This window comes from Coniosporium apollinis (genome assembly GCF_000281105.1).
Source record: "Coniosporium apollinis CBS 100218 chromosome Unknown supercont1.5, whole genome shotgun sequence".
Lineage (NCBI taxonomy): Eukaryota > Fungi > Ascomycota > Dothideomycetes > Coniosporium > Coniosporium apollinis.
The window spans coordinates 470,549-485,952 of record NW_006913267.1 but is presented as its reverse complement, the minus strand read 5'-3'; the positions used below and the strand labels follow the sequence as shown (position 1 = coordinate 485,952).

General features: G+C 54.4%; 8 protein-coding genes across 8 annotated transcripts; 4 read left to right on the top strand and 4 right to left on the bottom strand.

Moving 5' to 3' along the window:
* Nucleotides 1-1,186: 1,186 nt before the first annotated feature.
* W97_01518 (uncharacterized protein) lies at nt 1,187-2,023 on the bottom strand (the record flags this gene model as incomplete). The annotated part of the gene is made up of 3 exons (XM_007779424.1): nt 1,187-1,393; nt 1,463-1,702; nt 1,763-2,023. 3 exons carry the CDS (start codon nt 2,021-2,023, stop codon nt 1,187-1,189), a joined length of 708 nt encoding a protein of 235 aa, XP_007777614.1.
* Nucleotides 2,024-2,875: 852 nt separating this feature from the next.
* On the bottom strand, nt 2,876-3,799 carry W97_01517 (uncharacterized protein; the record flags this gene model as incomplete). Its single annotated transcript, XM_007779423.1, has 2 exons — nt 2,876-3,071; nt 3,168-3,799. The coding sequence occupies 2 exons, from the start codon at nt 3,797-3,799 to the stop codon at nt 2,876-2,878; spliced, it is 828 nt and encodes a 275-aa protein (XP_007777613.1).
* Nucleotides 3,800-4,317: 518 nt separating this feature from the next.
* Nucleotides 4,318-4,970, top strand: W97_01516 (40S ribosomal protein S22; the record flags this gene model as incomplete). Its single annotated transcript, XM_007779422.1, has 3 exons — nt 4,318-4,450; nt 4,658-4,818; nt 4,872-4,970. The coding sequence occupies 3 exons, from the start codon at nt 4,318-4,320 to the stop codon at nt 4,968-4,970; spliced, it is 393 nt and encodes a 130-aa protein (XP_007777612.1).
* A 461-nt stretch (nt 4,971-5,431) lies between these two features.
* Nucleotides 5,432-6,580, top strand: W97_01515 (uncharacterized protein; the record flags this gene model as incomplete). The annotated part of the gene is made up of 3 exons (XM_007779421.1): nt 5,432-5,467; nt 5,580-5,851; nt 5,926-6,580. 3 exons carry the CDS (start codon nt 5,432-5,434, stop codon nt 6,578-6,580), a joined length of 963 nt encoding a protein of 320 aa, XP_007777611.1.
* Nucleotides 6,581-6,879: 299 nt separating this feature from the next.
* Nucleotides 6,880-7,729, bottom strand: W97_01514 (60S ribosomal protein L17; the record flags this gene model as incomplete). Its single annotated transcript, XM_007779420.1, has 4 exons — nt 6,880-7,038; nt 7,097-7,284; nt 7,425-7,638; nt 7,727-7,729. The coding sequence occupies 4 exons, from the start codon at nt 7,727-7,729 to the stop codon at nt 6,880-6,882; spliced, it is 564 nt and encodes a 187-aa protein (XP_007777610.1).
* Nucleotides 7,730-8,070: 341 nt separating this feature from the next.
* Nucleotides 8,071-9,041, top strand: W97_01513 (rRNA 2'-O-methyltransferase fibrillarin; the record flags this gene model as incomplete). The annotated part of the gene is made up of 3 exons (XM_007779419.1): nt 8,071-8,217; nt 8,289-8,651; nt 8,712-9,041. The coding sequence occupies 3 exons, from the start codon at nt 8,071-8,073 to the stop codon at nt 9,039-9,041; spliced, it is 840 nt and encodes a 279-aa protein (XP_007777609.1).
* Nucleotides 9,042-9,436: 395 nt separating this feature from the next.
* On the bottom strand, nt 9,437-10,624 carry W97_01512 (fatty acid hydroxylase; the record flags this gene model as incomplete). The annotated part of the gene is made up of 1 exon (XM_007779418.1): nt 9,437-10,624. One exon carries the CDS (start codon nt 10,622-10,624, stop codon nt 9,437-9,439), a length of 1,188 nt encoding a protein of 395 aa, XP_007777608.1.
* A 1,780-nt stretch (nt 10,625-12,404) lies between these two features.
* W97_01511 (uncharacterized protein) lies at nt 12,405-15,163 on the top strand (the record flags this gene model as incomplete). The annotated part of the gene is made up of 3 exons (XM_007779417.1): nt 12,405-12,909; nt 12,962-13,362; nt 13,469-15,163. 3 exons carry the CDS (start codon nt 12,405-12,407, stop codon nt 15,161-15,163), a joined length of 2,601 nt encoding a protein of 866 aa, XP_007777607.1.
* Between the last annotated feature and the right edge of the window lie 241 nt (nt 15,164-15,404).

The following is a 15,404-nucleotide window of genomic DNA, read 5'->3' as shown; positions in this document are numbered from 1 at the left end:
ATATTCGATGCGGAAGAAGCACCAAGTGTGCCATCACAGGATATGAATGAGAGAAAGTGAGTCAGTCGGGGAGGAAGGGGCATAGAGTGTGGCGGTAGATCGAGTTGAAACCTCAGGAAACGCTTTGGCGGCAGCTGCGAAAGAATCATTAAAGAACAGATTACATTTTGTATGTAACCATACCAGCCTCTTTTCACCTGTCCCATGCCTTCTGGTCTGGAGATAGGTCTTGGCCATTCGCTGCTTCTTCCCGCCAGTAAATCTCAATTGCCTTCAGAACAATGTGCATGGAGAATACCTCCCTAGAGAGGTCTTCGAATTCAACGACGGAGCTTTTACAACAATCATAGGTCTGTAGACATAGCGCATTAGCTACTCAGCGTAAATAGGCAGATAGCAGCGTACGGCACCAAGAGTCCAAGACGCGGTAAAGCTCACCTTGTAGGCAAGAGTGCCTTTGCTGACGAAATCGCTAATACTGAAACCGAAACTCACCGTGCGCACTGTCGACTGTGATGAAGGCCAGGAAATTCGTGTGCGCTGTTGTAAGACGCTCTCGAGCGCTAAATGATCGCGGATAGCAGGCGACGCCGAGAGGGTCAGGCTATGAGCCGCATGATGCATCTGTAGGATTCGGTGGAGCAACCAATGGAACCTCGCGAGTACAGAGGTACATGCTTCCAAGTCCGATGGTGGTCAATTGTCCGCAGCAAGTTGAGTTCGTTGAGTGGCTGAACTAACCGTCGAGCATTGGGAGCTCTATCTCCAAATCACAAAGAATCCACAACCCACCATAGAATTCCAGAATCATGACTCTTAGGCGCGCTATTGATCTCGGGACTCGCGCCACAAGTACATGTCAGCTACAACATCGAGATCATCAGGAACCAAAACCTTGTCAACCTCGAGAATATAGCGTAGGAGACACAGGAACACCAAGCTCTAAACAAGTTCAAAACGGACTTACTGCCTAGGCTTTATGGCGGCTTCCAAGCTCGGTATGCTTGGAAACCGCCGTACTAACCGGGACATTGACCGCTTTTACAGAATCCACAAATCCAACATTCGGCGCCTCGGCGCCACAACGCCTACGGAAAAGGGTCGCCAACAAGTGCAAGAAGGACTGAGCTGCCTTGACATTCCTGAATGGAATACTCAACATCAGCGCCCACCGAGAGCGTTCCCGCTACGCCAAACTATGCACGTTCATCGTAACATTGCCGTCCTTCTCCGCGCTTGCTCTGGAACCCATTTCCATGCTGCTCTCGTCCTGACTTTTGTTGTTCCCACTCTTGTGCTGCGCCCACTTCTCCACAACCCATCCAACTAGCGCTGTTGCCAGTAACAGGCCCTGCAGGAGGCAGACTACCAGCATGGCGTAGAGCGCGAATTTCTATTAATGCCAGCGAAGATCAGCGGACTATCCAGCGCCACTGGTAGCGAGGGAAGACACAGTACTCACGCTCTGCTCGCAAAGACTGCCGAAGAGATGATTGCTCATTTGATCAGATACTTGAAGATTGGTGATGGCCGGCTTGCTGGAGCTGAAGCGGCATGTCCACGTCTGAATGGTATCGACGCCCGGCGCGTTATTATTCAGGACATGCACGTAGATGACGGTGCAGAGCGAGATCAGTCCAGCGGGTAGCGAGACCGCAATTCCCAGGATGGCTGCCATGGTTGGTCGGTGGGCGAGCTCGAACTATAGACAGTATGAGCTCAGTTCCAGCAGTGCTACAGGAGAGCTTGATTGGAGACTCACCCTAGGAACAAAAGATAGAGTAAGGTAAAACAGGTTAAGCATGAGGATGCTGGCAGATGTTCCTATCAAGGCCGTCGTTCCGTGTACGTTGAAGTGCGCAGGCCATAGTGGGAGCCACCAGGGATTCGTCTCACGCTCTGTCCGATAGACGTGGAAGCTATGTGCCGATACGCCAAGGGCAGCTGTGCAGAGGATGAAGGAGATGGCGGAGGAAGCCAATTGCACCAGGCGCGGCTTGGACAGATTCAGGATACCGGACATATTGAAGAAGAGAAGATTTTGGACTCAGGACGAGAGCGTGTTGGAAGGTGTTTTAGGGAATATCTGCAACGTGCAGCGGACTGAAGTAGCCAAAACTAAAAATGATACGACAGCTCTGTGAGACCTGAAATTGGCTGAACTCATAACACAGCGCGCAGCTCCAGACTTTATCTTCATCTCGAATCGACCTTACCCAGCCAAACGGTCTCTGTGCAGCACGCTGCCGCCGAATGGCGCAATCAGAGGCCAAAGCCGCCAGTGGGAATGGCCTACGCAGGCGCCAACACTCCAGTTTGAGCATGCGGCCGTTGGAAGTCTGCATCCTACGGCGCGAGACACCAGGAAGACACTGCATCTTCATCCAATCACAGAACGACTTATCACGACCTACTCGAATGAACTGCAGGTAAGCGGGACGTGAAACAGGTCTGAGGTCTGCCACCTAAAAACAGACTGTGGTTTGACTTGAACGTGTAGCGGTGTTTGTGAATAGTGGAGGTAGAGAAGGTGATTCGTTGAAGTTGAAGGGAGGTTCAGGGGTGCGGCGCTTATTGTCGATGACTAAGACGCCAAGGGACGAAACTTATGCCCCTTGCAGGCATTCAGTCTCATGTTTGCCTGAAACTCTTCGTGTACATTCGAAGTGTGCGATCAAGTTCGGATGCCACTCTGCGAGCTCTAGCCGCCAACTCTTTGGATCGAAACATACAACTGAGAATGAAGATTGCCCTAACGATATCCCAACCGCTAACTCACGCCAACAAATGCCAACGAATGGCCGATGCACAAGACCTACATAACCCGTAAAGCATGAGATATGCAGCGTTCTAAACGATATACTATTGCCACGGGCTACGACAGCTGTCCAGTCAAGCCACCACCAAAACCCCATCTTCGCCGACCAGAGTTTTGCGGTGCACTAGACTTTCCCTTCTTCGCAGCCTGCAGTGGATGTTCTTTCTCCCAGCGCTCGTCTTCTTTGTACGCTTCTATTGCGGACTCGAGATCGTAGTCTGACTGCTTCAAGTACATGAGAGCAATATCGTATCTGTACCGCGGAGCAACACTCCAATGTATCAGCCATCGCTTATTTTAGGCGTTCGCTCTGGAAAGCAGGGGCATCAACCAGTCAAAGAGAACTTACTCTGAGACTTTACACGCCACCATCCACTTCCTGATTTTGCCTTTTCTAATCTCTTCCTCCTCTCCTTCGATGGGTCGCGGGCTCAGACTAACACCACCCTTGTAGAACTCCCCGGGTATCAAGACTGTTCTTCGCGCCGCAATCAGGTTGTCCGCATACAGGTTGTTTGTCCTCCTGAGCGCGTTGGCAGGCACGCCATACCGTAGGGATAACGAGGAGATGGAATCGTGTGCTGGGTCCACGAAGTGCAGGACATCTGGCGCAGGTTCCCCGTCCTTGCCCGAGGACTTCTCCGATGGCGGTTGTAAAGGGTTGTGCGAAGAGTATGCCGGTGGAAGATCGTCCCCATCACTGGCCGCCAGTCTGGCATGAGAAGGTCTTGGGGATGGCGGTGGCGAATATGCCGGAGGATCTCGTAGGCCTTGCGGCAACGGCGATGGTACGATCGAAACTTGACAAAAGGGACAGTATGTTGCGAATCGCGGGTTGTCTGTCATGCATCGCGCGCATATTGCGCGGCCGCAGCACTCGAGACGGCGCTCATAACGCGCGGGCTTCTCAGTCTTCTCGTCATAGGAAGGTGGGATCGTGGAAAGCAACGATGCGCAGGTGCAGCAGGCTTCTGAGGACATCGTAGATAGTTTGTACAAGCGCAAGTATTAACACAGCAGTATGGAGAAATGAATACAACCAGGACAGTGCCAAGGTGTGAATGCGAATACAACACGTTCAGATGGTCATCGCATGGTCGACGTCAATTAAGATCCGTGGATCGCCAATCTTATCAGAGACCCTGACGCTTTACCGTTCTGGGCTTAGCCGGTTCTTGCGCGCACTTCGCAAAATCTCCTCCGCAACAGCTGGAAGAACACCGACAACTACATTCAACAGCCTTCGACTCTTCATCCACTCCTCGAGGTAGGTGATCATGCTCCGACGAGTGCCCTTCAGGTAGCCAGGGAAAGCAATCATCTCGCGCTGGCCGCAAGATGATACGTTTTGCCCTTTGCGACACGAGCTGAAGAACCCTCCGGTCTCGCGCCGAAGGGCACTCTTTATGCTCCGGCTTCTGGAGGCTAACCTGTATTTCTCTATCCACAGATACCTCATACCGCGTCTCGCCGTTTGAGAATCTCAGTCAACCGTCAATATGGTCCGAACCAGTGTCCTCAACGATGCGCTCAATGCCATCAACAACGCAGAGAAGTCCGGCAAGCGCCAGGTCCTCATTAGGCCCAGCTCAAAGGTCATCGTCAAGTTCCTGAGCGTCATGCAAAAACACGGTACGTTATAGCTTGTTCCTACTTCGACGACTCTCCACCTCTCCATTCGGGTTGATAACTAGGCAATGGTCTCAATACAAACCCCCCACGACTTTTGCCCTTTAAGTGCCCGAGATATCAATCTCTTTCGCAAGGATCTTACACGTTCTCTGATACTACCTGACGAACAACGTTTAATCTATTGCGACATACTGACTATCTTCGCAGGCTACATCGGAGAGTTCGAGGAAGTCGACGACCACCGCAACGGCAAGATTGTTATCCAGCTCAACGGCCGCCTCAACAAGACCGGTGTCATCAGCCCGCGATACAACGTCCAGCTCCGTGATCTCGAGAAATGGGTCGTCAAGCTCCTCCCATCGCGTCAGGTAACTAAAGCTTCCACCTGCTTTGCCCCAGGCTTCACTCTAACAAAGACTAGTTCGGCTACATCGTTTTGACCACATCGGCCGGTATCATGGACCATGAGGAGGCTCGTAGGAAACACGTCGCGGGCAAGATCCTGGGGTTCTTCTATTAGATGGGTGTTTGTACGGGTATGGGACTTTTAGCGCCGCAAAAAGTTTACAGACGAGCAATGTATAGACATCTTCAGTGACTGTCTGGTTTAGTCGGCTAGGCGAATGAGATATGTTGATGGTGCTGACCCGAATCCCCGAGGATGTTATGATCCCAAGGAAGTCACTTAGGTTGTCAACCTTGAGCCCAGAATCAGACGCCTTGCTGGCTGCGCCCGTCCTTTGTCCTGGAATCCCAGTTACATCCTAGGTATTCCTTTTTCCAACAATCCCAGTGACGCCTACGTACCATTTGTAGCAGTCTTGCCCTCATTCACTCATACTCGTCCATTGCCGTAAAATTTCCTCGAAAGGTAATCCGGCGTGTGCGGCCCGAGCCGAGGCATCTCGACAATTCCTAAACCCCATCAACCAAACTGCGCATCCGACGCAACAAAGCGACAAGCTCGCAATCGACAGCGCAATGGTGCTCGAAGTCATCTACGTCGTCCGACACGGAGTAAGCCCCTCAATCTACCTCAGTCTACGCAGCATCACTCCCAAAACACTCTCATACATTACTCCCACCGGCCCACCCTTCTACAGGAAACACAGCGCTGACACCCTCGTAGTACCGCTCCAATTGGGTCGTGAACCCCTCTACAGGCACCTACACGGCGACTGTCCGCTCGCCCACCGGCATCCCCTCCGACCCCGCCCTCGCAAGCTATGGCGTCCAGCAAGCGGAGCAGCTGGCCGAGAAGATTGTTACCCTTGACCCGCCCGTCGATGTCGTATACTCGAGCCCCTTCTACCGATGTCTGCAAACTCTGAAGCCCGCGCTCGAGCGGCTGGAGGAAGCACGGGGCAAGAGGCTGGACGTGAGGGTGGAGAACGGGCTTGGGTAGGTACGGCTCCCTCCTCGCCGGGGCCCTCTCCACCACAACAGGACACCAAGACTGACATACGCACCCACAGCGAATTCTACGGCCTCGCCCGCTTCGACCACCCCTCCCCGGCTTCACTCAAAGTCCTCCACTCGCACTTCTCGACCCTGCTCCCAGATTATAATCCCGTAATCATCCCCTCCACAAACGGCGAATCGATACCCAACCTCCACGACCGCATCGCCTACGCGCTGCACCGCATCATCTCGACCCTCGACGCCGACCCCACCCAGCCACGCGCCCTGCTCATCTGCACGCACGCCGCGAGCATGATAGCCATCGGCCGCGCACTGACAGGACGCATGCCCGATGATTTCAGCGAGGAGGATTTCCGGTGCTTCACGTGTGCTTTGTCCAGGTTCCGGCGGCGGAGGAGGCCGGACGCGGAGGAGGTGGAGGAGGATATCGAGGCGTGGGATCCACAGGTGCCGGATAAGATCCCCAGGGTGGAGTGGAGGGAGGAAAAGGGGGTCAAGGGCGGTTGGGATTGTGAGGTTAATGGGGACTGTAGCTTTCTGAGTGGAGGGGAGGAGAGGGGGTGGGCGTTTTCGGGGGATGAGGCGTTCTTGAGGGATCCGAATGCGTTCAATGATGCGGCGAATATGGGGGGGCAGGTGGTTGCGGAGGGGGATGGGGGGATGGATGCTGTGGATACGAATGAGTCTTTGAAGGGGTCAAGGTTGTAGCGTTGGTTAGAGCTCATGAGTAGGATTATACTGGACGGTTGGACATCTACTAGCACTAGACTAGACAAGGTACAGGCCTTCAGCACGTTGGTTCGAGTGGACTATGTCTTGAGATCGAATCGCTGTCCGCTTGCACAAGCCATGAATGCCCAGAACTTTGGAGCACAATGCCATGGATGCAGCATGATATTGTAGAGTCTACAGAGCCATCCGTGGAGAAACGTACGCCAGTACCGCTCACTTCCCTCTGAAGAATCCTTTCGAACTTGAAATCACATCGCTCCCTCCACTCCAACGCTCTAAGAAGCAGTGATAGCCCTCCTGGTGCGGGCACCACGCTGCCTCGAGTTCAAGCGAGCATCCTCGCGGTGCACAACCTGCGGCGACTTCTGAACTACCTCTTGACCCTCGGTCAGGATCATCTCGATGTGGCATGGGTTCGACATGTACGGGTTGATCTAGTGATGGCATTAGCTTCATACCTCTTGGATTGCGCTACTTTGTACTGGGACATACCCTGCCGTGGGCGCGGTATGTGCGTCTCCGCTGCTTGGGGGCCTGGTTGACTTGGATGTGCTTGATGATCAGGTTGCTGGTGTCGAGACCCTTGGTATCGGCATTGGCCTCAGCGTTCTTGAGAAGACCGAGCAGGAACTCGGCGGACTTGACGGGCCAGCGGGCCTTGGAGACACCGAACTGCTTGCCTGTGTTCGATGTTTATCAGCCGCTGTGCTTGAGGGACTCTTGCCGCCCTGTCTCATAATCGCTTTCCCAACGCCTCTCAAGTACCCAAGCATTCTTTTTCCCAGGTTGCAGAATTTTTCTGATGTCCGCCATCACTCACCCTGCGCGCAGCGTCCAGTGCTTCCGGCATACCGCCTCATCGGCACAGCCTCCTTGTGTGCCTGCACATTCTCGAGGTACTGGAGGGCACGCTCGAGCTTCCAGCCGTTGATCGCCTGTGCGGTTTCGCGGGTGTTCTTGAAGGAGACGCGGAGGTAGGAGCCCCGGGCGCGGGCAGACTTTGCGGAGTCGATGTGGGTTGCTGCGTAGCGGACCTGCAGTTGAGAGGCATATTAGCCTCTATCCAAAAGGCGAAGGTCGTTTCGAGTAACATGTGTGCTAGTTGCGCTGTAGGTATCTCACCATCTTGACGGTTTGTTTGGCGATGAGTCCTTCGTTATCGTCGTGATATGCAACTGACGTTCAAGGCCGTCTCCAAATTCGCGAGTGGGTTTGCCCCGGGCCGACCGTTGTTCCGGCGCCTGCCGGCGAGCTTCGCAAAAAAAGTTCGAGGGCCGAACACAGGACTAAGCTACAGACGACTACCAAAGCTTGCTGTAACTGCGCATTACCCTCCGATCACGCAGAAACACAGCGGATAATGGCATTTGCACCCAGAGGAGGTCGCGGTGGAGACCGTGGAGGATTTGGCGGCCGCGGCCGTGGCGCCCCTCGCGGACGAGGTTGGCATACACACTTCTCGCACAATGCGGTCGCTCATAGCTAACGAGCTCAAGGTGGCTTCGGCGGTGATCGCGGCGGACGAGGCGGAGCCAGAGGAGGTGGTCGGGGAGGTGGGAGAGGTGCTCCTCGAGGCCGTGGCGCACCGCGTGGAGGAAGAGGTGGAGGGCCTGGTGCTCGAGGCGGGGCCAAGGTCGTAATCGAACCACACAGGCATGCCGGTGTCTTTGTTGCGCGTGGAAAGGAAGATTTGCTCGTCACGAAGAACTTGACGCCCGGAGAGGCTGTTTATGGAGAGAAGCGCATATCCGTCCAGACCACGGCTGAGAACAACGCTGGTGCCGTCAATGGGGAGGCTGCACCTGCCACGCAGACCGAATACCGCGTCTGGAATCCTTTCAGGAGCAAGCTTGCAGCAGGTATCCTGGGCGGTATGGAGGAGATCTACATGCGGCCTGGATCGAAAGTGCTTTACCTAGGAGCGGCAAGCGGGACCAGTGTATCTCACGTCGCAGACATCGTAGGACCTACGGGTACTGTGTACGCCGTCGAGTTCAGCCATAGGTCCGGACGCGACCTCGTCAACATGGCCACACACAGGACAAACGTAAGTCGCTGACATGATAAATCACACTATCAGCCTTACAGCGCCTAACACGAAACTCAGGTGATACCTATCGTCGAAGACGCCCGACACCCCTTAAAGTACCGTATGTTGGTCGGTATGGTCGACTGCATTTTCGCAGACGTCGCGCAGCCAGATCAAGCTCGTATCGTCGGTCTTAACGCCCATCTCTTCTTGAAGCAAGGCGGCGGTGTCGTCATCTCCATCAAAGCCAACTGCATTGACAGCACGTCGCCAGCTGAGCAGGTCTTTGCGAGAGAAGTGCAGAAGCTGAGGGAGGAGAGGATCAAGCCGAAGGAGCAGCTTACGTTGGAACCGTTCGAGAGGGACCATGCTATGGTTTGTGGTGTGTACCAGCGTTCCGCTGCTTAGACGTGGATTTTGGTGCCTGAGTTAGACGTTTTCGGGATGCTCAGTAGCTGGGGATTTGGCTGTCTTGGCTGCATCACGAGAGCTTTTATACTTGTACCATGTGCTGTACGTACGGTCTGGCGCTTAGGTGTTCAGGGTCAGGCTATCTACGATTTCTTAGTCACTACCAAAAATGAGCATCGTCTACAAACATCTCTTCTTTAGAATCATGCTCGTATTGAGGCTTCCGGTTTCGAACAGCAAAACTAATACAGTCACTTAATGTCCAACAAAACAACACAGAAAACCTCCGTGCGCTAGAAATAAAACGCCCTCCCGATGCACCAGCATGATCAGTCCCAACGCCGGGTTGTTCAGTGCCCAAATGCACAATTTCTAGCCTAGACAGAGCTCAATTACGAAGTCTTGACAACCTTCGGCTGCGGCAATCCTAACTCAGTACCAAACACGCGATCCCAAAACCGACTCGTGACCCCAAACCCATTCTCATAGTCCTTGAAGTGATGCTCCAGATGATACTTCTTCAGTTCCCGCCAGTACGCCGGCAGGTTCCTGTGATGCAGGAAGTAGTGCGTCATGTCGTAGCAGACATATCCGAAGATGCCCCCGCAGTAGACGGCCTTGGCGGCGAAGAGGTTATATGCGAAGAGCGTGTGCGTAAGATACCAAAACGGCGTCGCGAGTACGAGGAACAACGTCGGCGGCATGACGAGCCGCAGCCGGTCCATCGGAAGGTAGTGGTGGATACCGTGGAGGAGGAAGTGCGCTGTCAACGCGACGCGGTTATCCGGGAGGTAGGCGTCGATGTGGAAGAGGCAGCGGTGCAGGACGTACTCGACCAGCGTCCAGATGCAGAGGCCGAGGATCCAGTATGCAATGAGCGCGGGAAAGGAGACGCCGTGGCTCGCATACCAGGTCCCGTAGGCGACGCAGGGGAGCCACACGCTGGGGACGACCCACCAGGGCGTCTTGCTGAGGGGCTCGAGGAAGTTGCCGAAGAGGGGCGCGGAGTCGCCGCCTCTGTAGTGCCGTGGCCGGTGCACTTGCTCCAGGTAGAACTCTTTGCTGAAGCCGCCGTTCCAGACTTGCATCAGCATTGGTCGGTTGAGGTCGATGAATTTGTGGGTCTTGTAGTCGGAGCTAGCGTCGGTCTCTACGGAGAGGTCTTCGGCGGATGACATGCCTGTGGAGGTGTAGATGGCTTTCGTGGCTACACCGTTGGCGGCGCCGCGAGACTTCAGGTCTGCCATGCCTTGTTTTGTCGGCGGCAGTGGAACGATGGCATCGGGGTGCTGGCTTTCCGTCACAGCGTCCATGACCTTCTCTGTTGCGACGAACCCGACCAGGTTTTCTTCAAGGACTTCATACGCGGCTTCGGAGTGCGCGTGTGATATCTCGTCTGCCATGATCTCCGTAACATCCTTCCCGCCATACTCAAGGATGAGGTCTCCGCCGCCAGGGTGGTCGTCGAGGAAGGAAGTTATATCGAACACTCGGGTGCCTAGAGTAACATAGCAGGACTTTGCTGTATTTCTCGACGCGACCTCCGCCTGGGCGATTGTGGGTAGTGTACGGCCGGGCATCGTAAGACAGGCGAGCTGGGTAGCCTGGGTGGGTTTGCGATAGGGACGTTCTGCTGAGTATCGGCGCAAAGAGGAAGGGGACGTTAGAGGAGAGGTGGGTGGGTCAACGGGTCTCGGAGTTTCGCGGACGATGTCAGGAGATGTTCACACCACTTGATGCATTCGTCGACATCATCAGAAGAGTTATTGCCAATGTTGTTGTCTGGCCAGTGGCAATCAGAAATTGTTATCAAGCTCCTTTCAGGGTTCTTGTCGCTGCCTTCAACATCCGAGCCGAAATGATTGACATGCGCTGACGTGAGCCGTTTTCGTTCCCCCGGTCGATTCCCGGACCTCACCTCTTCCTCCACAGGCTCCTTGCTGCGTTGTTCCAGGAAGATAAGTTAGCAGAAGAGCAAAACAGCCGCCACTCCGATGATATTGGAGCTCGCTCGACTGCCTCTGTACCAAGGTTGACCTCATCCTGGGTTGACAGCTACCGGAACTTGGCCGGTATAGGGGGTTAAGACGGAATTGTTAACGCGCCGTCGCTGGCGAATGACCTTAGGTCGTTATTCCAAGTCTCAGTCTGGCAATCTTCTTGGCCCATGCCGCCCTTTACATCATCTCAGCAGCATGCGTATTGTGCATTCAACTTACCGTGACACGATCCTTTGTAAGACGCTTCATGATCCGTTTTCGCCGGCTGTGCCAGGCAATCTGGGGAACCTGGAAGCACATCAACGCCTAATGGGAGTAGCACCTCCTTCGAAGTAGCTAAAATAGAGTTGTTTTACTGTCCACACAGTTGGAATACAGGAGTCTACAACTGCTTCCCAATATACTGTTGGATGCGCTGTCCCGATTCAAGGAAAATCGCACACATAGCGTCAAGCATGCACTCAAACTAGTGCGCGGCCTTTTATATTTCGAAGTTCATTTCTGCTTCTCACTAACAGTCCAGGTGGCGCAGTGGTACTCCTGCTTCATGGGCGATCACACCGGTGGTTCGGGTCAAGATGAAGTACGATATCCCCAGTTCAATTCTCATCCTGCCTCTGCTACCGACAACATCCCGGCCTAAAAAACTTACTTTGTCAATACAGTCTGCGGGGCCAAAATACCTCGCGAGGTTGAAGACATTGGGGGTTTCTCAGAGATGAGTTTTTACCGTTTTGATCGCCGGTTCAGCTTGACAGGCTACTTCTCTTTCAACCAATACACTCCCTGCTAGTTGTTGTTACACCTGTACATGTAGACTGGGGTTACGCTCGCATTAAGTGTTTTTCGATTAAGGAAGCAGTACGCGCGTCTAGGCCATCATAGCAGGACTACAGTCATTTGACATATTTCGTTCAGGATATTTGGTTGTGAGCCGATGGCGTAGGGTGCCGTAAGAAGATGTCCTAATCCCAATCGCTCTCCTGTAAAGTCCCTGCGATGCCTCCTCGCGATGTCAATGCAACCGCTAGAGACGAAGGACACTCCACTTTAACGGCAAATCATGCGAGATCATTCCAAAGTATTAGAGCGACCATTCATCTGTGCGCGCCTGCGCCATTGATGCCGCGAGATGGGCTAGGAGTGCGAAATGAACTTCACTTGGTTGCCAAGACAATCGTACGCTCGAAGTGAGTTGGCTATCTGCGTACCGTTTCTTCTTATTTCTCTGAAACACCATACTCTTTTGGATGCTATCTAGACATAGTTCATACCCTTCTTTATCGCACACTTTGGGCTACTAGCCCAGACCAAAAGCATTTCACTTCCTTTCATTTTCACCGAAAAGACCCAGCTGGCTATGAAGCCCTTTGCAGCCGTGGCCAAAGACTTTGCGTCTCCAGCGAACCCGTCCCTTCAACAAGATCTGACTCCGCAGACTTCCACATCCACCAACACACCATGGCACGCCGTCAACAACGGCAGCCAACACATCCATCCGTTGCTTGGATCCGAGGATGAGATCTTCGTTGACGATGATGGGCATCGACATGTCGAAACTGACAATGGTGCGGACGAGACGTACCTGATCAATGCCGCGAAAGATTCGTTCGCTGGCGTTCTCGATCGGGATGTAACACACGCAGAGCTTGCAGAGGGCACAACACATCACGAAGCAGAGCGAAAGCTGGCTCACATGCAAGAACTGCAAGTGAAGCGCTGGGTTGAACTACTGCGTATGAAGACGAGATCAACCACAGACCAGCCTCCGTTACAAGCAGAATCTTCGAAAGACAACAGCGGTCATTTAGCAGAACATCCCGCAATCAACGATCTCATCCGGCGAATTATATCGAAGTTGGAGGGTAAGGCTAGGTCTCTCATCACGCGTAGTGAATCTAACTAACAGATTCTAAGATGGCCACGTATTCATCTACACCGTCGCAATGACTGTTCATGGAGGCTTGCCAATCGACTGTGACCTGCCACACTGCTCCAGCGTGGAGAGGGGAGCCGACTCTGAGCGCGGCTCAGTGACAGTCGAGCCGTACATTGCGTGGAGCCAGCTGAAACTATGGAGAATTGTCGAGCTTGGAGATGGTGCTTTGCCGCTTTTCCTCCGACAGTCGCCCAAAGTATCCGAAACCTCGCCCAAGTCTACAAAAGCCGCCCTCCAGTTCTGCCTCCCCTGCCTGGAAGCGCTTTGGAACAATACTTGCTGTTCGGGTTCACTTGAGAACATCGCGACGACACGAACGAGAGACTCCAAGCCGGCTGTCGGCTGTAAATCGGCTCCTAATCAATCTTCTGATGCTTCGGTCAGCCATCCGGTTTCTAAATTTGAGAATGCCAGCTCTCACTGGTGATCTCGCTGTTCGGTTGAAATGCTAGCCAGAAAGGCCATGGGCTGACGTGTGCATATAGGCGCGTCCCAATGTCACGCCAATGCGACCACCGCTGGCAACTATCGCCAAACCCGCACCGAGTTCGCAGAAACGCTCGAGTCCATCTAAGAAGCCGCAGCGAAGCAGCAAGCGGTTACGACATGAGACCTCTGAGCCATACAACTTCACTATGGATGGCGCGGCTGATGACAGCTCAGAAGACGAGTTCTACTCTGCACGGTCGTCACCAGCACCGGAGCAAAGCGGCATCATGCGAGACGTCATCGTCGACGCAGCAAAGAAGGCTGGCATGATGGTTTCTCCCTCACAGCTGTTGGCCCATCTTGAGAGACACAACGCTGTCACATCTTCGGCAAGCCCGGGTCGTGGACCGCCGCAGTCCGAGGACCAGCCTAGAAAATCATCTCTACGGCAAGGACTCATTCGGCCGTACCTTGTACAGACACGTAAGTTCGCGCTAGGAAAAGCGGAAAAAGAATCTCCTGTCGTTGGCTCCAATGGTACCAGCCGCAAAGATTCGGCCGTCTCTGCGCCGGTCTCAATGTGCACTCTACTCACCACTGAGACCATTAACGACGTCGTGCAAGGCAAGGGCCGCGGTTTCGTCTTGCCCCCAACTCCACCAGCCGACATCAGAGCCTCATGTCTGAGCACAACTGTTCTTACCGCCTACAAAGTGAAGCCACTCAAGCCTCCTCTCTCCCTAATCTACCCGGAACATCACACCGTCGAGGCCCGCTGCCGTCGCTACCGTGAGACAAATCGCGTTGTCCACGAGCTCGAGAGTGAAGCCCGCAGCGCTGCGGAACGCCAGCGACTGATCCTGGACAAGAAGACCATCCTCGTGCGCACCACGCCCTTCGCATGGGACGGGAAATCGCTCGTTCCAACGTCGTACGAGAGAGATGCGGCAAGGAACGACGAGTGGTCTACCTTCCTGCGCATCACTCCCCGCCAGATTGGCGAGCCCACCGCAAAGTACCATATCCAGGACAAGGAGGCGCACATGAATACTGTAACTAGCAACGGTCTCGCCACCGCCGCCGCCAAGTCCCCCTACACATGGCCAAAAGCGCACAGAATCCTAGGCCGCAAGCGCACCCGCCAGCCCCCCATCTCACCGCCCCTGTGGTGCTACTGCCAGCTGCCCGACGACGGCTCCGTCATGGTCGAGTGCGGCGCCAAAGTGAAGTGCCCGGTGCAGTGGTTCCACCTGCGCTGTCTAGGTCTTACAGACAAGGAGACTCAGGAGCTGCTGCTCGGCTCCGCCGCGGCGGTGAGGGTGCACAGCAGGCGTGGGATGGACACGCGTGCGCGGGTCAAGGCCACCAGCGAGCTGCTGCTCGCCGTCAAGGACACGGATGGGGGCGTGGGTTCTATGGCGGAGCGGTACGGAAGGCTCGTGCGCAAGACAGAGGGTGGGGAGGTGGAGTTCTACTGCCCGCTCTGTGCGCCACTGGATGCGCAGGCTCCTTCAGAACCGAAAATTGATGGCCAAGTCGACATGCCGGCGGCCAAGGTCACGAAGAAAGATATCGAGGAGATGTTTGCGGAGCCTTGGGCTGCAATAGCGCAGGGGAATCCCTATGGACTGGGAACGCGGGGTGGAGCGATGGTATTGGAGCAGCACGGCAGCAAGCCTGTCATTCCTACGGCAGAGCAAGTGAAGGAGAGGATTGACGAGATGTTCAGATCGAGTGTGGAGGTTGTGTAGGCTTGTGTCGAGGTCGCGGCGAGGTCTTCTTGGTTCAGCTAATAGGTTCGACGTTAGAGTTGGCCGCGCCCGTCACTGCTCGAGAACAAGCTTTCTGGATTATGATTACGAATCAAGAAACTCCCGTGTCACGAGAGGAGGATGGGACATGTACGATTCGAAATCCAGTTCCATAACGTCATGAATGAATGCATACAAGAGTTGGTCCATCCAGCCCAAGCGCCCGCTTGCCCGCTATGTA